This window comes from Dreissena polymorpha, chromosome 1 (assembly GCF_020536995.1).
Source record: "Dreissena polymorpha isolate Duluth1 chromosome 1, UMN_Dpol_1.0, whole genome shotgun sequence".
In the NCBI taxonomy this organism is placed as follows: domain Eukaryota; kingdom Metazoa; phylum Mollusca; class Bivalvia; order Myida; family Dreissenidae; genus Dreissena; species Dreissena polymorpha.
The window spans coordinates 85,835,979-85,858,097 of NC_068355.1; the positions used below are offsets into that span (position 1 = coordinate 85,835,979).

At 34.0% G+C, this 22,119-nt stretch overlaps 1 protein-coding gene across 1 annotated transcript; it reads right to left on the bottom strand.

Moving 5' to 3' along the window:
• Nucleotides 1–11,920: 11,920 nt before the first annotated feature.
• LOC127838726 (3-[(3aS,4S,7aS)-7a-methyl-1,5-dioxo-octahydro-1H-inden-4-yl]propanoyl:CoA ligase-like) lies at nucleotides 11,921–21,563 on the bottom strand. The gene is made up of 2 exons (XM_052366706.1): nucleotides 20,349–21,563; nucleotides 11,921–12,929 (listed from the first exon to the last, which is right to left on the bottom strand). The coding sequence occupies exons 1-2, from the start codon at nucleotides 21,451–21,453 to the stop codon at nucleotides 12,454–12,456; spliced, it is 1,581 nt and encodes a 526-aa protein (XP_052222666.1). The 5' UTR covers nucleotides 21,454–21,563; the 3' UTR covers nucleotides 11,921–12,453.
• Nucleotides 21,564–22,119: the final 556 nt, after the last annotated feature.

Sequence of the window (22,119 nt, forward strand, 5' to 3'; positions counted from 1 at the left end):
GACCGAGCCATAAGCCAATATATCACTATACATGACTGGAAAGGTGGTTTCAAAAGCTTATAAAAAAACTGCATTTGAAACAATTCTATACGCCGTAACTCAAAATAATTACCTTAGAACATATGCACCGGTTTTGACAGCTACCGGCACTGCTATTTGAAGGCAAACACCATGCCCTACTATTGAGGCTGGCAACCACCAACATACAAAGAAATGCACAAATCAGGCCTTTTGCCCTGTGACTTACACATGTACCTTTAAACTGATACCAATACTTATCATTTAAAATACATTTTTAAAATCTTATGCACCAGGACAACTTACGCGGCGTCCATTTTGGTTTCGACGTTACAACGTACGACTGCTACTTACGTCTCGTAGACTTACGAGAGAATTCTACGATATCGTAAGTTGCGAAAGTTTATTGAAACGCAAAATGGCAAGTTGCGATTATCGCAACTGGTTTACGAGTCGTAACATACTTACGAGAGCTTATTGAAACGGTCCCCTGCATCATATGTGCTTAGTACTTCACATGATGAAACATTGAGAGAAGACTTCGGGCGCAGCATGTTATATCTGGGTTACTTATGGATAATTCATATTGAAACTGGTCCACTAGAAATTAGTGTCCTAATCGTATGCCGACCGTTGCGTCTGTTTATTTTAATAAATAAGTTGTCAGCATTGGGTATTAAAGTGGCGTTTTTCCAGATCTTTTCCAAACATATTCATGCATATTCGGTTAGATTTTATAGCAAAACCATTAATATTGCATGATTAAAAGACCGCGCTAACATGTCGCGATTAAAAACGCTGACATTTGATCCCAGCCAATTTAAGTGCTCTCATAGCACAGTATTGATCTTGATACTTAAAGTGAATAGAACTGACAATTATTGACTTGTGTGTATATAATTGTGAAAACTAGTTCTTCAAGTAAACATTCGTTTAAGAAACTAAGAAGCATTGTGTCTGTAATTTAGGTATTATAGTTGTGTATTTAAACAATGAAACTGTACTTAAAGATTACAAAAATTGATACGCTGTTGATGTCTTGTAATTTGATGCAATCTGGTTGTATATAAGCACAGTTTTAACTATGTGATTTGTGTTGATAGTTTTATCACTTTACCCTATTTCCGTTTGTACCGTATATGGTCATGAATAAGTATGTGACTATCAGATATATCACAGTCTAATGTAAATTATATTATAATATTACCCGATTACCGTTTATACCGTATATGGTCATGCTTTAGTATGTGATTGTAATATAAATATCACAGTGTTATGTATATGATATATGCAATGAAAATTTAAATGCTATACCTTGAGGATACATGAATATTGCCTATTTTGTTTACATGGGCTTGTAACACATGTTATCATTGTGTGGCAAATATTGTTATCTTTGATATTTAAACCGACATTTATTTCTTCTTCACTTATTATGCTGCCGTGTTGTTTAGAACTATGAGTTGAATCACATTAAATTAAAAATTAATCGTGTACCCATGTTTAACTAGTGTATTTGCTTTTTTAATTTCCTTAATGATCTTCTACGTGGAAACCAAAGCATACCTATTAAGAACAAACTGGAAGAGTCTGTAAACACCATCGGCATTCAAATTAGTATAGAATCATGCTTAATGTTTAAATACACATCTTGATCGTGTACGTGACTTGTCAAACCTTATAATATGTACTCTGCTGTTCGTTTGTATTGCTAAGAGTATATATGCATGGTGCGCACGTGAAGTATAGTAACAACAATACCTTTCGACGTTTTCAACATGAACATGAAGTGAAAATCTATCTTCACCAGCTGGAGAAAACACATTTTAAACGATCCTTCATTAATGATAAGGAGTATTGTTTTTGACTCTCTTGTCAGAAGCTTCTAATGCATACTTAAGATAGTATTGGCATCTCACATTTACGCTATCAGAAAATAACACTTCAAATAAAAGTATTATTTATAAACTTCTGTTGGTAAAGTTCCGCAAATAACATTCAATAACATAAATATATTGCGTAACACTACAATGATGTGTTGATAACTCTGAAATGAGTTATGCTTTAACACATGTAGAAGGGTCCAGTAAAATGAAAACTTATACTGCTTTACAATATGATCCAACCTTGATAGCCGCGCTGTAGAGTGTCTGCCTGCCTTGATAGCCGCGCTGTAGAGTGTCTGCCTGCCTTGATAGCCGCGCTGTAGAGTGTCTGCCTGCCTTGATAGCCGCGCTGTAGAGTGTCTGCCTGATTTTTAACCGGAAGGCCTTGGTTTCCATCCCAATTGCGGTCGGGAATTTTCTTGCTGGGGTACATGGACGCCAAACATAAAAAAACACAATTTGTGTCCGAAGTCCCTCGGATGTAGTGGCAGTAGGAAATTCATGGAAGAATTTCGGAATTGGAGGGGGTGGGTGAAGTGAGGTTCGGTAAAGAGAGAACTTATTCTGACTTGCTATATGACCTAACTCTATTGCGACGCAGTAGATTGTTCGTTTGATTTTGAACGGAAGGTTTCGGGTTCAAACCCCATTGTGTTCGAGTAAATTCTGGCCGGATTACACACATAACGCTATTGCCTATGCGCATTCACTGTTCTAGTATCGATTTCTCCACTGTACGTTTAAACAAACAAAGAAATTGTGGAAACCCAATATTGGTATGTTCCTTTTCTTAGAAACTGGGATTTTGCATTTGGTTTCTATATATGAAAATATACAAAAAAAAGTTTATATACAAATTACTATTAAGTTATGATCTTTTAACAACATTATATATATTTAGTTTTTATTTTCGATTTCCATTAATCTTACAGAAATTATTACTTTAGTCTTTGCAAGATATAATTATGAGAAACTATCATTATTATATCCCAACATTCACAGAACAAATGCACTTAAAATCTACAATAAACAAACAAAGGGTGGTATAAAATAAGGTAAACGAATAATATCTTGAAGTAAAACAAAACATAACTGCCTTGATCTTTAACCCTTAAATGTATTTAAATACATGCACAACATTTAACGCAAACATTATTATATTCTACAAGTAGCAAGTATTTCTTCTTTATTTTAAAATATGCAAGTAACTTTAAGTCTAGAAGTATGTGGTTAGGTGTAAATATTCACGGTTCAGTGGTAATAAATTGCACACTTAATATTGTATTCGTGTCACTGATTTTAAACGTTGAAAGAGTGTTAAGTCATTGTGTTATATCAAGCTTTTTGTTTGTTTTGGGTTTAGGTTTTCTATTTTGAAATATAATTATGTGTTTACGCGACCGTTCAATATAATGTAAGTTATCTCTTTGTGTTTGTTTTGTTTATATATTGAATTTGTTAAAAGACAATAAGTATGGCGAATGCTACGATACTCATAAACATTGCATTTACGCTTATAATGCAGTTTTCTTTACCAAATTACAAATATTTTTGTTGAATAGGTGTCTAGAATAATACCTTATAAGATAATGCTGTTTATTTTTTTAGAAAAAAATATAAACACATTAAAACATTAAATATATTTTATTACACAACACGTATTAGATTGATACATAGAAAAAATGTAAACGTGAAATTCCACACCGAATCTAAATGGCACATTTGAAATAAACTGTCGCTAGCATGACACTTAATTATTCAGCTAATGTAATGTTTCAGCGAATGTTAAATGCCGCAAAGCATCATAACGTTATATATTGCGTTTGTAACGCTTGATTTCGCAGCAGACATATCTTCCGCTACATGTCACAACATCAAAAAAGGTAAATTTTGCACACGTTTCAAAAAGCTTTTTCGTAGTATAGTTACATTTTCATGACTCTTGCAGACATGCCCAGGGAACAATTGTTATCAAGAAAGCATTTACCATAAGCTATGTTAAAAATCATGCGATTTCTAAAATGTGGCTATCCAAACATTAGCTTTTCTAGGGCTCGCGAGTATACACCATCAGAACTGGTTTCAGTATATATCCGGTTCGAGAATAATTGTTATTAGTATTCTCATAATGCCAGAATTCACGATGATTCTGCGATAGCTACTGGATTTGATATATTTGCACAAGAGCTCGCACTTGAACAATATATCACGTGTTACCCCAGAAGCAAAAGCATTTTATGTGCAATTAATGATTTGGATAATATTATATTTAAAACAACAACAGTTAAGACGTTTAACATCCGCTTTCTAATGTATGTGTAGTAATGTTGTAATTCTCTCTCTCTCTCTCTCTCTCTCTCTCTCTCTCTCTCTCTCTCTCTCTCTCTCTCTCTCTCTCTCTCTCTCTCTCTCTCTCTCTCGCTCTCTCTCTCTCTCTCTCTTTCTTTCTCTCTCTCTCCGATGATCCGATATGACTGTATAAATTAAAATTATCTAATACAAATAGCAATGTACGGGCATTTATTGCATAGACTTCGATAGATTGTGCTTACTTTTTTTTATTAAGTTGTAAATTTTCTTGTTTACTGTATTGTATAGAGAGAGGTTAAAGCAGGACTATGCTGTCTAACTGGCCGGGTCTTAGGCAATATCGCCGTTTAATAACCTAACACCTTTGAATAAAACAAACAAAAACAAGCATTGACCTTTGCAGCATCAAACAATTCATATGAATAAACAATTTTAAACAAGGTATATCATAAGAACAATTCACAAACGCATATTTAGTAAAATGAAGTTGAGTCCATATGCAGTTATTCATTAGTTAAAAGCTTTAATATTGCGACAATAATTACACGAACGCGTATTATTTTCACTTTCATGATATTTTATAACCATAGCACTTTTAAATGATTGATAAAGTGTATATAGTGTGCGTTAACTGAATTTACAGAAAAGGAAACGATTAATAACAAAACTCTTCATTTTATCAGATCTCAGCTAATGACAAGATTATTATAGTATATTGTTATTTCTGTCCGACAAAAGTTCAAGACTTCAACTTAGAGTTGTTCTGTTATGTAATGAAACATTAATTGTATTATTAATCTCCCTCCTTCTCCCTCCCTCCTCTCTCCCTCTCTCCCTATACCCCTCCCACCCTCTCTCTCACTGTCTATCTCTCTCTCTAAAAAGGTAAAATTTCGTTGTATAGTTCGAGATTTTGAATTCACCATATTGAAATGAAAGCGACGGTAAGAACGTTTTGTGAAATAGTGTTGTATACTATTTTATACTCTTTTCTATCTTTCTTTTTAATAATATTGGTTTTTACGAGTACATTGTGTTCTCGTTTTTTTAGAATTAATCTTTAAGTATCTTGTTATATAATGTGTGTTCAGAAAATTGTGCGGAGATATTTATGTCTATTTGTTAAGTTTAGTGGGTATTTTTAATTATTAAAAAAGTGGTTAACTTCTACTAGGTGATTTGAAAATATCTTTGTATTGCGACGTCATGCTGAGCAAAAGCACATCAGGCACTTGTATTTTAAAACATTGAATTCTAGAAATCAAATTTCGAGGTCGGTCTTCTGTGATATTTGTCGGGTTAATTGTTATGTAAAGAATATCACGGTGCCTATACCACGTGACTTTTTAAGATCTGTGTTAGGAGAATAAAGCGCGACCCAATTAACATGTATAATTATGTCTTTTTAAATATTTCACCATTTGTTATGGAATAAAGAGCCCGCTTATTCGGGAGAGTTTTCTATAAGTATCATTATCTTTTTAAAGAAATAAGTATTTTTTCAGAAAAGTGCAAACGCGCGTTTGTACTATGAAATCCCCACACTAATCCGACATTTTTCTAACCGTTTAAACGCGCGGTTGCACTTTCCTGAAAAAATACTTATTTGTTTAAAAAGAGTATAATACCTGTAGAAAACCTTTACGAATATATATATAAAAAAATAATATATATATATATATATATATATATATATTTGTTTTCATACATCTAGTCATACATATGAAGCAAATTAAAGTAAACATACATTTTATTTTAATTTAAATTGATTATGCCTTCTTAGATTCAATAACGATTTATAGACGTATAAATCTGTTAAATACATTTAAGGAATCAAGTTTATACCGATGCTCTATAATATATATATAGAGAGAATACTAGGTTAGCGTTAAATACAGAGAAGTTTATGTTGCGAGTCTTAGAACGCCGGGAGCGCGAGCCTTGGCGAGCGCTTTCGGTGTTCGAGCCGAGCGACATAACCTTCTCTGTATTCAACGCTAATCCTAGTATTCTATTTATCCCATTTGATTTTTTTCGACGTGACATGTAACATAAATAGATCTAATAACCTTAACAATAATTTTAATTCAGTCTTAAAAGCGCTTAAAATCTAACAAATGTAACCATGCGTAGTGATATACATGTATTTGTTCTGGTACGCAAAATAGTATTTATAAAATTCACACACAAACTGTAAAACAAGTAAAAATATCACAAAATGCCTCGAATTAATTTTACGCAGTATGCGAATTGTAACACATTACGACCGCGAAAAGAAGATTTTACTTTACTATAATTAATTTTATTTTCGAAAGAAAATGATCAAAATCCAATATGGCGGCGATTGCTCCTGACAAAATGATGTCGATGTCAACATACATGTACACCGTCGAGGACCTAGTTCTGGCTACCATAACTTTAAATGTCGCTTTTTATGATTTTTGACTGGCGCGACTTTGTACAGGTCTGTCAATACTATATAAACTGTACGCTGAAGTTTCTTTAGCTATCGATGACCTTGACAATTTTTACGAGTAAAGAGACAATTGCAGCGACTGACACTTTATTTGACTTAATATACAGGGCAATACGTTTTCCGACTTCGGACGACGAATTTTAGGACGCGCAGAACGTGTTTTTTTAATAATGTTATGGGTATGCCGTGTGTGATCCGATGCATCAATGGCGCCCATGTTAAAATCATTTCCCCGAGAACAGGGAACGACAAAAGTACAAACAAAAACCAAAACACGTTGGAACTAGTATCTTACCTTTAATTATCCTTTAAAATCAATCTAATAATCCATTTAACTCAATAATTGACGATTTTGCATCTAGGGTCTTTAATAATTATTTTAGCATAGTTAAATAAAGACCCTTATGCCATCCTATCACTATATTCAAATGAGTTTATGAACTCAATAAACTTTCTTTTTCGTCACACGCTACGTCATGTACTCTACATTACTGCTGTTCAAATGAACCGGAGCAGTTTATCCAATAATAGCCGTTGATAAACTCGGTTGCATTTGCAGATTTCTGCATACAAACATAATTATGTTTAAACTTGCACAATGTTTTATTTATCTATGGTTAATGTCCTTAGTGTACAAGATTTTTTTTAAATAAATACACAAAGAATGGAAAACATTCCAATACACAACAGATAAATGAGTAGATAATACCCGTGTTCAAAATGGGACGTTTCCAATTTCAGTGTGGTGCTATTTTTACCATCTTATACTTTACACAGCTCTATGCCTAACGTGAATTAAATAGGAAAGCAAACATTGCAGATTATTTATGAATTGTGCGATATGTGTATGGCTTGCTGTACATTCTTATTTTTTTAGTTAAAAGTAAAAGTTTGCATGGATTATAAACAATGCATATTACACGAAATAAGGAAAATGTGATCAATTGACAATGCAGATATGTCGATATACATACAGTACATGTAGAAAACATGTGAAATAAGTCGCGTTTATAATAAATCGTCAAAATAATTGGGGAAAATGACGGAATAAGTATGTCATTTTATGACACCATCAATCAGCTGATTCATTATACGGATGGCGAAAAATTATGTCATATGACTAGATTTAAAGGTTGAAGGTCGTATAATTTTGAAGCTTAAGTTTTCTCAACTGTGTTTCTTATGAAAAATCATTCAGTGGTAAAGTAAATATAAATAAAAAATAACAAAACAAAAATCGTGTAATTTTATTTTTTATTTCAACATTTCTTTTGGTGAATATGTCATATATATACTTTTCTGCAAAATATGCACATTTTCTTCCAATGGGTTACCTTAAAATTCGATCAATGAACCAAACAATATCGTCCTAATTTTAGCGCATATCGCATGACGTCATTTGAAAAGTATTCCGTGCACGCGACAGGTATATTCCACAGTGTTGAAGACAGGCAAGTATATTCCACAACGTGTTATACCGTCAATGTCGCGGTGAAAATGGAATAAATACCTATATATACCTAAAAAGCGTATGCCGTTGTACCTTCATATTGATGTTTTCATATGTAATTGTTTGGTCTTTTTCACAAAGTTGTATACGTTATTCTTAGGGGTACAATATTGCACATGGATATACAATCAAAGAACATTGTATTGGACTCTAAATTCAATGCACGATTGATCGCCTTTGGGCTTTCTCGAGAATTGAAAGAAGGCGATGAAAGTTTTGCCGTTAGGCATTAAATATGAGAACAAAAGGATACTGACCCACCATGCTTCATTACATGCTCACCAAACAGCACGATTACCACAATTTCGGAGTAGGTACGTCGTAAACGGAATCACTAAATTTCTTTTTTTTTTAAATTTAATACATATTATCTTTGTGATATTTAAATCTTACGTAAACTACGAAATAAGAAATCCCCATCTTTATTAATACTATTGTAAACCATCCAAGATAGTGTGTTTATATAGCCCACGGCAGGGTTTATTCTATGTGTCATTGTGTTTACGCTCCCTAAAAAGAGAACGTATGTATACATTTATATAACATTTGGTGAGAAACAATACATTTTCTTTCTGCATTTAAAAAAGTAACCATTTGTGTCAACCGATTTGTTCAAGTATTGAACAACGTTAACGTAGGTAATATTTGAATAAATCGAAACGGTTAACACAAAACATCTATGTTGTTTCGTAGTTTAGGAAGTACTCATGCGTTTTTTTAAAGTAAATCAGCTTATTGCTAATGGTTTAGTGGAAACATGTTCTCTTTTACGGATAAAGTACATTGTAGGTTATACAATCCGTTAGCCCTCTTGGTTACATGAATAATGCTACAAAATAACATTCTAAGATCTTTATTTTTCAACAAATTATTTATCAACAATGACAAAAATAGTAATGGTCGACTTGGATATTTGAAGTTAATAAAAAGTATTACCAATAAGGGCCAAATGGCCTAAGGCGCTTACTTGAGTCAAGAAAAAGTGTAAGAACTGTTGACAATATACAATATACATATTATGGTAATTGCCCTACCCCTTGCAGCAAGTTTATACAAGGTGAGGAAATCAGCTAATATATCATAATTACCATTTTTAATGGTATGAGCATATGGTATAAGGAAGTATACGATATATATATTTATATCTTTCAAACAGATGTGAACGTTTTTTATGCATATAATAGTTGAACACTTTAATCATTTTAGAACCATCGTCGTTTTTGCATATACATACTGATTGTGAACTGCTTTATTGTGTTGTAATGTACAAAAGTGAGACATTCATAAACTATTCAGTCTCGTATTACTATCACTTCATAGCAATATATTTGTTAAATCGAATTCAAACTTCACACCAACACAACACAAAGTATATAACATTATGTTACATTTATGTCATATAAAAGAGCAATCTAGTACATTTACAAATCTTTGTTTTCATTTATAGTCCAGTTCCTTTTTCGTCGCTGATTAAGGAAAAAGGAACCTGTTCCTTATTCATTATTCAAGCCGAATAATCAACTGGCATTTTCTAACCTTAACATCATTGAAATTGATCCATAGTGATCCACATATACATGTAAATGAATTATTATATACAAATAGGTTGTGTATTTAAAATACTTATTGCAATATATGTCTCCTTAGTTTTAACTAATGAGTATCCAGTTCCTTATTCAGTTTGAATAAACAATACGGAACCGGATCCCTTTTTCTTAATCAACTCAATAAGGAACCGAAATTCTCTTTCTATAAATTAAACATCGAAATGACACAACGAGACAAATAAATCAAAGGAAATCTGTGTACATGTAAATTGGATATACACAATATTAATTACAGTGTATTGCTAGTTTGTTTTTTATTTATTAATATCCTAGTTCCTTATTCGGTTTGAATAAGGAATAAGTTACTGGTACATGTATGGTCATACAAAACAAATTAATTATATGAAGAACAAAGAGACACATAAATCAAGGAAAAACACTGTAAATGAAGGTTGGGAATAACATAAAATATGTATTGCAGTAAAATTCTACTTTGCTCTCTTTTGAAATGATAACCCCATGCCTTTTTCGCTGCTGAATAAGGAAAAAAATAACCGTTCTCACAACCTGTAATCGTGCGCCAATATTGAATGTACCATAGGCATCCTAGAGCGAGAAAATGCGCTTTCGGAGATAGGGAATCTATATTACCACCCAAGTACAACAGTGTGAGCTTTGGGTTTTAAACAACATCAACAACAAAATACAGAGGCAGCTCTATGAAACTTTCCAGTGTACGAGAGGCACCTTAACCGCCTCTTCCGATTCAGTCTAGGATTTATTGTGACATCAATGATCACTGATGACAATACTGTCCGACATATTGGCATTCGATGTGAATACAAAACTGTAATGCTAAGAACGGCGAAGGACTGTTTACCATTAAGACCATTGCCGTTTTGTAGATCCCAGTGTCAATAATCGTGTGCCGAGGTTGCATGTTGCCAAATGTACCGTTGGTCTGCATGAGCTGGAAAACGCGTATTCACAATAAAACAAATCAAAGAAGAAAACACACCTTTACAGCTAGTATACGGGCTTTTATGTTTCAATTATAAAATAAAATATTGAGGCATTTCGATGTAATTTAGTGCATATATTATAATACACCGTCTTCTCGATCTTGGATGTCGATGGTGCATCCGGCGACCTTCAACATTGGCACACGATTAAAGGTCGTATTAACGGAAAAAATAGCATTTGTCTTGGTGGTAACCAGTCCTATTTTTCCAAAGTTAGTTTTTCTTTTTGCCGCGAAAACAAACTGGTACTCTTTACACACAAAAAAACTATTTATAAATGTACTACAATTCATATTTTTGATACCCAACCTACATTTACAATGATTTTCATTGATTTATTTGCTCTTTTGTTCATACAATGTGTGTGTGTGTAAGGAAATCGCTGTTCCTTAGTTGATTTGAATAAGGAATAAGGACCCAGTTCCTTATTTCTTTATTCAGTATTGCTTAGCTAATTCGATATAATATTTCTTACAGTTAGATTCAACATCTTAAATTAATTTCACATCAAATTTAGCTTGTTTGCTGACCATATCTGTACAACCATATCTGTGTTGTAAAGTGCCTTTTATTTCTGCTAATAATGACTACGGGTAATGTAACAATTTAAATAAAAAATAAATACACGTAATATTACAATTCCTCATGAATCATAGTTAACTTGATTGCTCCTCTAATATACATAACTAAAACAATGTAAGCCGAGGTATATAGCTTCTGACATGCCCTTGCGTGTGGTTTGTATAAACTTAAACTATGTATGAAAACGACATAACCCGTATCAGAAACCGAAAATAAATAATTAATTTTCATTGATGTAATGCAGTGTATATCAATTGTATACTCTTTTCGGTAAATATATTAACACGAGGCCAGTAAATTGTCTTATACGGGATTTTTTTTATCATTCACTCATACTTCCAGAACATGCACATGATAAACACTTGCAGATTTATATATAAACGAATAATTGACTCAAAAATGGTATATAATCATTCCTATTCCTAACGACTCTAGGTATTCGGACACTTAATTGTTTTTCGTATTCGAAAATTTAGATACGGAAAAAATATTTAAAAAGTGTCCGAAAATTTAGAAACATATATGTTATGTTTGTATGTCAATTATTATATTGAAATAAAACAAATTAATAAATGTGCAATAATTTTATTGTGTTGTACTCTTTTTTTCTCTGCTTTAAATAAAATACAACTTCACTTATTTATAGTCTCTTACATGAAATGGTATATAAAACATTATACAAAACACACTGCTTCCTGAATACGATATTTTGTACAAATGCTGTTTTGGTGAAACAATTGCTTATTACCGGTGTACATGGTAATCTACCCAATAACGCTTCAAATTACCGATTGTTAGTATCTTCATGTGGTATTACCAGCTTGCATTTTTGCCGGATACAACGTCATCAATTCACAGTTACATAAGATTCTCAATACGGTTCCCGGTTACAGTGGCATTTACAGTTGATTAATAATACACTACACAAAACAGTTTTATCTCTCGGATACACCCTGCATAGCACAGTATCAGTGACATAAAAAATATACCTTCAACAATAATATAAAAAACAGCATGCATCTGTTCAAAGACCGAGTTTGTCGATGGCCGTCCGACAAATCTCCAGCCGATTTATTTTACCTGAGGCTAGCAGGGGCACTTTTTATAGTATTACGTGATACGTGGGTTTGCCGCAAACTACCAGTGCAGGATCCTCGTCTAAAAACGTGTCATCGCAGTATTTAACAAGGTCGTCTGTCGTCAGTTGAACGCCTGACTTAGAAACCACGCATGCGCACACAACCTGTTTAAGTCTTGGATCGGGCACACCGAAAGCAAAAGCATTTGCGACTCCAGGGCATTTCCGGAGGACTTCTTCAATTTGCCAAGGTAAGAACTTCGATGTCCCAATCGAGATAAGTTCCTTTTTACGGCCGTTTATTACCAACTGATGGTCGTCTCGAAGAAAGGCTACGTCGCCGGTGTGAAACCAGTTTAGGTCATCAACTCCGAATTCTTTGGTCTTATACCCTCTAAACCGCCATGCACAGCGGACAAGCAATTCGCCGGATTCACCTTTTGGTACTACACACCCATTGTCATCCACTAGTTTCATCTCAACCCCCCGGAACGGCGAACCTAGAGTATAATATTCATTCAAAATTACCTAGAAATATAGTATGCTTATGTATAAACCTGGGGACCGTTTCAATAAGCTCTCGTAAGTATGTTACGACTCGTAAACTAGTTGCGATTATCGCAACTTGCCATTTTGCGTTTCAATAAACTTTCGCAACTTACGATATCGTAGAATTCTCTCGTAAGTCTACGAGACGTAAGTAACAGTCGTAGTTACGTCGAAACCAAAATGGACGCCGCGTATGTTGTGCATATAGACGCCGAATAAGAAGCTTTTGGCTCCGTCTTTTTTATCGACGACAATACAGAGGAAGTATACATGTTGTTTTTTATCCCTTGATTACTTTCTGCAAAATATTTAACGTTGGAATCAATATGTCAGTTACTGCCCTTTGTTTATATTCGATAAAGGATAAATAAATCAAAATAAATTTCAATTTATCATACGTGAAAACCCTATGTGTTTATTATGTGTGTGATTCAATTATATTGTTCAACAGCAGTTGAAATATATGCGCTTTCCGCCGCTCGAATTATTGTGCAATGATTAATTTTGCTGTAAGCTTTTATCTCCATTGCAATTTGCATGTGATTTCGGAAGTTTTTTTGTTCGGATAAGTACTCAATGGAGCCTTGTTTTTTATTGGTTAATGTTTGTTATCAACGCTATACAACTCGTTACAATCTATTCCTTTTCTTTGTATTATGTTTATTTAATATTCTGTCAGAACGATACATGTATTGATAAATTATGTTGGATTGTAAAATGTGCCCAGTTAGGCAACTGTTAGCCTACATGTGTATCAAACCTACAACCACAAAACACCAAAGTGATGATCATCATGAAATAACAAATCAGTTACTGAGTTATCAAAATATCTTGTTGTTCTAGAACACACATACACAACAGTAACATATAGTATTTTCATTACATTAGAAGTATTATTCACTTCTTCATATTGTACTACACCAACAGGTACTCATCACTGACATCGGTTAAAGATTTTGGGCCAAAGGAAACATCTATTCCAAGCTGGCAGATCTTCATGGAATCAGCAGATCATCTTTCGTTATTTGACATGCCTTCATGAGTTCAATCAGCAAATATATGATCGGTAAATGTCTTTATTTCTATAATCAATTACTCAATCATGATTTGATACTGTTGTAGAAAAAATGTTATTTATTTAAAAACATCATGTCTTACATATAGGATCTGGCATGAGTTGTCATATCATACCATATTTTATTAAACGAGTTAAGGAATTTTGTAAGTAAGCAAGCCTTTGGCGAGCTTACTAATGAATTTCCTAGACGAGTTTAATAAAATATGGTACATGTACATGTATGATATGACAACGAGTGTGAGATCTTTTTTATCACATGCTTTTAAATGAGCAAATTAAATAAATATTTACGCAAACATAATGATAAATCCCAAATGTTGTTTACATTTCGTGGCATCATTTGACGTTGCAACGTCATTTCGGTGAAATAACAAAATGCGCTTGGTCAATAAACGAAAACTAAGCCAATGAAAACGACTAAAAAGTATATTACACATGTGTAACAGGGTATAGCATGTGATAAAATCTTTACTTATATAGATATTGGGTCAAATAATTGAAGTTAAAATTATTTTTCATTTTACAGGGATGGTAAAATCATAATTTATTTACTTTTCATCTTTTTTTATTCCTCATTTGTTTTGTTTTTTTGATACATTAACTATATGTGAATAAAAATCAATAGATGATGAAGACTTGAGCACAGTAAATAAATGAAAATTTAAACACAGTTAATAAAATCATGTATATAAATGCTTGATCATGTATTGTTAATTAGAAACACACGATACATTCCATAGGTTTCCAGTCCGTGTACAACAACAAACTTTGCATGAAGGTTGGATTCTGCCACAAGGCCTGGGAGCAGTGGATGGACTCTCATACCCATAATTCTGAATACGTTAAATTACACACATGCAGTTGAACACAGCAGGAACTCTTGAAGAAAAAAATGTGTATTTTTTTTTATTTGAACTTAAATGTAAAATATATATTTAATTTTAGCTCGACTATACCTTGAATGATAAGCTGTTTATAAAATTATGGTTAACATGCAGCATCCTTATATCACTGTTTCTATTACATATTTTCATTAAAAGCACTTATGTATTCATGGTCATTATGTCATTGTGAGGTCACTGACCAAGTTGCTTATCTCTGACCTGCATTTAGCTTAATAATGCCCCATTTGTACTAAAAATGTTCCACTTAAATTGTGTGTACAGCTACTCCATATCCCTATATTTTCCACAGATATTGAAATAATCCTTCACATAATTATGTAGTCAGATTTTTTTTAAATCATATAAATAATATTTCTTTGAGTCATTGTTATAACCACTACAAATATTTACTGCTGTTGTGAATAAAGTTGTTAAAACTGTTTAAACTGGATGTTGTGTCAGTGAATCTTTAAGAGAAGAAGCTTCTTGAATAATGTCACTTTAGCTTCTTACTTCACAATCTTTTTGTTCAACATGTAATTAAATACACTTTAAATTATAAAGTGGATTGCAATACAGAGAACGCAGAAGAAGCGCTTACATTTGTACTTAAAAAGAATGATGTTTGAAGTTGTCAGCATTTTCATGGTGAACATTTTGATTGTATGGCCCAAATGGAAAAAATACTTTGTTACTAATTTAAATTTTAGCAAACACCTAATAATGCTTTTAAGAATGAGTTATTTTGTTTCTATTTAGTAAAAATATGTCCTAACCTAGAAAAGATACACTTTAAACATTTTATAAATTAAAAAAATGTACTTAAAACTCCACTGTCTAAGAAAAAGTGGATTATTTATATAAAAAAAAGAAAAGAAAAATACACTTCCGAATTTAAAGAACATGAAAAAAAGCTTCATTTGATTCTAATTAATTAATGCAATAAAGTGTACTCTTTAGAAAATGCAGATGATTCGCTTAAACAAGTGCAGATAAAATGCAATTTTTTAAGTGCATTTTGGTAAAAAGCACATTTGATTTTCAGAAGGGTTACTGCTGATGCAGATATTAGAAACAATGATTTGACACAATTTGAGATTCCATTATCTCTTCATTACTCTAGGAACACACTGTTATGTGAAGTTGGAATAAGACATCAATTTGGGAATAAACAGTGTTTTTTCAACACTGCAGTACATGCAGTTTAACCTGTTATTAATTTGTACAAAATATAAGTAAAATAGACACTATTGCATATATAATTGTATCATTTTAATTGATTTCACTGGGTGTTTAATTTGATTTTTTCTTAAATCCTAAAAAAATGAAACCCTGTGGATGTGTACCTGCACACAGTTTAAAAATACAATGAAAATAAAAAAAATACCATCACTGTTAAACATTAGAAAAGTACTAATAATACAAAAAGTATACACAGAATTTAACAAAAATACATTCAGAGCATGAAATGAATTTGTATATGCAAGTATCTTTTTTACTTATAATTTTGTCAAATAAATAAACACAATAGGGAAAAAAGCACATTATAATTGTTGAAAATATGTTATATTCCAACCTCACTTACTGTCACTGTGTATAATTTACCATTACAGCTGTATATTGAACTGGATGGGTAGCTATATTTTGAAAAAATAGCAATACAAAATGCATTTTTCAACCATAAGTAAACCATTTTAGGACTACTGCTCATAAATAGGCGTTGGTACATGTATGTATATGAAAATGTAATTAACCCTTTGCATGCTAGGAAATTTGTCGTCTGCTAAAATGTCGACTGCTGAATTTTTAAAATAAGCATTTTCTTCATTTTTTTCAAAGATTACTTTCAGAATAGCAAACAGTTTGGATCCAGATGAGACGCCACGTTTTGTGGCGTCTCATCTGGATCTAAACTGTTTGCAAAGGCCTTCAAAATTCGGTTCCAGCACTGAAAGGGTTAATGCAAATTTAATACACTTGTGTGTACTTTTTCAGTTTTGTTTATTCCAAAAAGTTAATTAAATTATTTGAAAATATAATTAAAACACAATTAAAATGCACTAATGGTTACCTACTTATTTTCTGATGAAGTGCATTTTTCACAAGGAGAAATAATTTTTTTAATACACAAAAATGAATGTATGCAGGAAACATGCAGGAAAAACAAGAAATGTGTTTGTCGGAAACATTATGTCCCCTTCTGCGCCACTTTGATTTTTTATGCTTCCCCCAAAAAATTTGGGGGGAGCATATAGTCGCCGCTTCGTCTGTCCATACGTCCGTCCTTCCGTGTGTCCGTCCACAATTTTTGTCCGGGCTATTTCTCAGCAACTAATGACCGGAATTCAATGAAACTTTATGGGAAGCTTCACAACCAAGAGGAGATGTGCATATTATCAGCGGGTTCTGGTCGGATGATTTTTCACAGAGTTATGGCCCTTTGAAATTTTACATTAACTGTACATATAGTGACATTCTTGTCCGGGCTATTTCTCAGCAGTTAAAGACTGGAATTCAATGAAACTTTATGGGAAGCTTCACAACCAAGAGGAGAGGTGCATATTATCAGTGGGTTCTGGTCTGATGATTTTTCACAGAGTTATTGCCCGTTGAGATTTTCCATTAACTGTACATATAGTGTAATTCTTGTCCGGGCTATTTCTCAGCAACTAATGACCGAAATTCAATGAAACTTTATAGGAAGCTTCAGTTACCAAAAGGAGATGTGCATATTATCAGCGGGTTCTGGTCGGATGATTTTTCACAGAGTTATGGCCCTTTGAAATTTTATATAAAAATATTCTTGTCCCCCCAACTACTGTGCCCTCAAGACGTTTCCGTTGATCTGAATATAGAGTGCAATATTGTGACAAAAAAACCTTTGGGGAGCATCACCGTATCCGACGGTTTCTTGTTTTTACCTTTGACCTTGAAGGATGACCTTGACATTTCACCACTCAAAATGTGCAGCTCTATGAGATACACATGCATGCCGAATATGAAGTTGCTATCTTCAATATTGCAAAAGTTATTGCAAAATGTTAAAGATGGAGCAAACAAACCAAAAGACAGACAGACCAACAGACAGACACGGCAAAAACAATATGCCTCCCACTATAGTGGTGGGGGACATAAAAATTATGTTAAAAGTATATTATTTTTCTGCATGTCAAGTTTATTTACATGATCATTAAACACAGACAAATATGGTGCAAATACCGCTACATTTCATTTGTCAAGACCTTTTTGTGTTGGAGTTTAAAAGGCAACACAGTGACTGTAATTTATGAACAGTTACTGAGGCTTGATTGGTTATTTACGGCTCGGGTACTACTTACATGTACCGCGGGTATTCTTAAGTATACTTTCATGTACCCCGGGTACGGTAAATATACTAAAACATACCCGGGAACATTAACGCTAAATCGGTTGCTGTCTGCTTTTTTTTTTTAAATTATGTTCACATTCATGTCAAATTTTCTGTACAATGGCCTCTATATTATCAAAACTCTTACTCAAAAAGCATGTTGATACAGTTTGTTTTTAAAAATTAGTTTGTTGAAGATAAGCAATATCGTTTTAGGGTAATCAGTGACCCGGGGTACAATTAAGAACACTAAAGAGTACCCAAGGTACATGTAAGAAGTACCCGAGCCGACAATGACCAATGGAGCGTGACTGAGAGAGTTGGATGTGCATGGAGATAAACCATGTTTTATAAAGCAAAAAAATTAGTAACACATATTGTAACTGTTTTAAATATGTAACTACATGTATTACAGAATCGTCAATGATTCTATGCACATTTGAATAAATTAAAGCTTGTCAGATTTTTTTTAAGGTCACAGTGACCTTGACCTTAGACATTGTTACCCAAAATGGGTGTGGCATGTAGAACTCATCAAGGTGCATCTACATATGAAGTTAAAAAGTTGCAGGTGGAAGCACTTTGATTTAAGAGCAAAATGTCAAAGTTTTAACACGATGCGGAAGGCAGACGGCGGGTGACGAGCTGGCTATGACAATACCTCGGGTAAAAAGGTTGCCCTGGAATGTTACATAATTATAGTGTCTGTCTAGCTACTTTTATCAGAAAGTCCCACTTTGATCCCCACTGGCAATGTAGGAATGAGGGAGGGTCCTCAAGATCAGCTCTGATGACACAAAGTATTGGTTCTACTCGGGAAATAGACTCCAGTGTCTTGATAAGCATCATACTTTTTCAGGAATCAAGCTTTAATACAAAGAGTTAAATAAATATTTATATGTGATAGTGTATGATATTAATGTGAAAATACTGAGCAAAACCGGGGATTGAACCCACGACCTCCAGAGTGGTAGTCAGACACTAACCGCGTCGCTAAAGAGCTAGCCCAACAGCCTTAGTGACCTTATTTCACTACACTCCTCCCCCTTTTAATGTTTCAAGGCCCAGACACGCTCGCTACAGCATGTCTTGCATCCGCATGGCCCTCCCAGAAACCATTAAACAGCTCAGACCCATTCCCGCATTCACAGTTCGTTTTTTGCCTCGTTGCCATTAATGTGAAAATACTGAGCTCAAGCCAGGCATTGAACCCACGACCTCCAGAGTGGTAGTCAGACACTTTAACCGCGTCCCTAAAGAGCTGGCCCAACAGCAAGGCTGTTGGAAGTGACCTTATTTCACTACAATATGTTAGTAAAATCAACACTGCACAATTATTTATTTTACCTGTATACAAGTACCATTCCAATCTTGGCAGATAGTGAACTATTTTAAAAGCACCATAACTATGAAACACTTATATAAGGCATATCGCAGTGTTCCACAGAAATGATGCTGTTGATAATTCAGCATGATAATTAGACATTTCTAAATTCCATTTCCACCAACGACGTTAGAAACAATTCCAGTGTGTTCATGGACTTTGCACACAGTGAAAAACAACACTATTCCACTGTAACACGGTACGAAAGATTGATTTATGCAATAAATCGTCTATTGATCCCGTGTGAGCCATCTCGCTCTCTGTCCAATTTTTGTTATATGTGCTTTTTCTCAAATTTCCTCAACACATTACGAAAACAACACGGTGTAAACAACCTACCGGATGTTGACAGTTTGAATATAACCCCAAAGAAAACCGAATGTACAATAAAGAAATCGTAGATTGCGAGAGCGATTTACGAGGACATTTACGAGGGAGTTATTGAAACGGTTTACGATAATCGTAAATCCAATCGCAACTACTCGAGTTACGATAACGTGATATTTAAGATACGATATCTTATTGAAACGATCCCCAGCAGCTAGTGTATTTTTGTATACTTAAGTCGCTTTGTTTTAAATACAATTATGCATATCTAATGTCTTACCAAATGTGTGTAGCAATTTATTTTCCATGTATTTATAAACGGGTCCATACCAATAATGCCATCTTCCCACTGTGAGGGATCCGTCATTGTATACGAAGCAGTGCCGCCCGTCTCTGTGGTTCCATAGTAGGAGTGGAGTGAAGCTGTAGGAGCGATCTTTTGCAACTCGGTCACCGCTGAACGAGAAATACGTTCGCCTGACAACACAAAGCTTTTTACGAATCTTAATTTATCTGACAAATCAGAACGACTGCATACATCCCTTAGCAAGTATCCCGGCAGGTATATAACATCGCATCGTTCCGCTTCTATGATATCGAAGACACGTTTGACTTCTTTTCCTGACACCGTCATTCGCATGTCAAAGAAAACCCTCGTAGTACCCTCAATAAAATATGTCCGTGGATATCCCACCACCCAACTGAATGTTCTGTCGCAGAACCAAACACTTTGGTCCTTTATACCAAATGCAGCATTGGTCAGGGCAGTCCAGTTGAGCATTCCAAAGTGTGTGTACGTGATTGCTTTCGGTTTTCCCGTGGAACCAGAGGAGCAAAAATGGGCCAATGTGTCTTCCGGTTGAAGATCTGGGAACACAACATCTTCTGGAGCAGGACTCACAAGAAACTCTTTGATATACATTTTAGTAATCTTGCCAGCATGGTCCTCGATAATGTTACCCGAGTAGAGAATGTGTTTTAAAGAGACCGTTGGACAGCTATTGTCAAAAAGTTTTTCTATGATTGCCACTGCATCTTTACTGAGTACATCCATAATCAGAATTTCTACTTCCATCGCATTCAACATATCGATTAAATCACTTCCGTCTTTCAGTGTTGTACTCAAATAAACAGGAACACCGCCTGCTAGCATCAATCCGGTCTGCAGCAGCAACATGTCGAAGGAATTGTACATGCTCATCGCAACCGGTGTGCCTTTCTTAACTCCAAGTTGAACAAAACGTTTTCCAACCGCTACTGACTGTTCAAGCAGCTGCTTACGAGTCAAAGAGGACCGGGATCCGTGGAAGTCGTAGAATACAAACGCTTCCTTTGTAGGTTGAGCTTCCGCAAGTTGATGAAGACGCTCAGCAAACGTAGTGTACAAATATGGCCGATCCATTGGTCGCGATACATAACTCAGCTTCGACAACATCTTTTGTTTTGCGTACTGGCTGTATCAATCAAAGTTTCAGAAACATATGCAATGTGCTATCTAACACACGCAACCGGTTTATGCCTACACTCAGATAAACCCGCATGACCTTCATTAATCGGACAACGAAACTGTTTAATGTAAACAGGCCGCAAAGATTAAGTTCGCCGTTAACGAAATTGTGGTTATTTTGTTAACACAGTAAACGATTTGAACGTAAAGTAGTGGATGTTTTAATATCAATTATCAAAAAAAAAATACATTTGAACACATGATATCGTTAATGAATCGCATGATTTAAGGTTATATATTAATAATAAAACGACAATTAGTAATTTTCATTGTTGAAGTAATTGTCTTTTTATCGACATATGCATATAAAAATGTAACAGTAGAGAAAGCAAGTCAAACAATAAGCCGTCTTTGATTGAACATCAAGCTCGATCGATAATACAACTTTTTTCTTACACATATTTTTAGTCAACATATTTAAAACGTTATGTTTTCGAAATGTTTACAAGTGCGCGACAAAATGCACATTTTTACAGTGCACGTGTATTTTATGCTCAAGTTTCAGAGACGAGTTAAATCAAAATATTGTGCGACTTGGTGGGAATTACCGAAAGGCTTCTGTGATTGCTTATCAATATTTTGTCACTAGATATT

Excerpts from the sequence above, each read along its gene's own strand:
- LOC127838726 (XM_052366706.1), bottom strand. The coding sequence starts at position 21,453 with ATGTTGTCGAAGCTGAGTTATGTATCGCGACCAATGGATCGGCCATAT. Across the intron at positions 12,930-20,348 it reads GTGGGAAGATGGCATTATTG|GTTCGCCGTTCCGGGGGGTT; the intron begins GTATGGACCCGT and ends ATTATACTCTAG.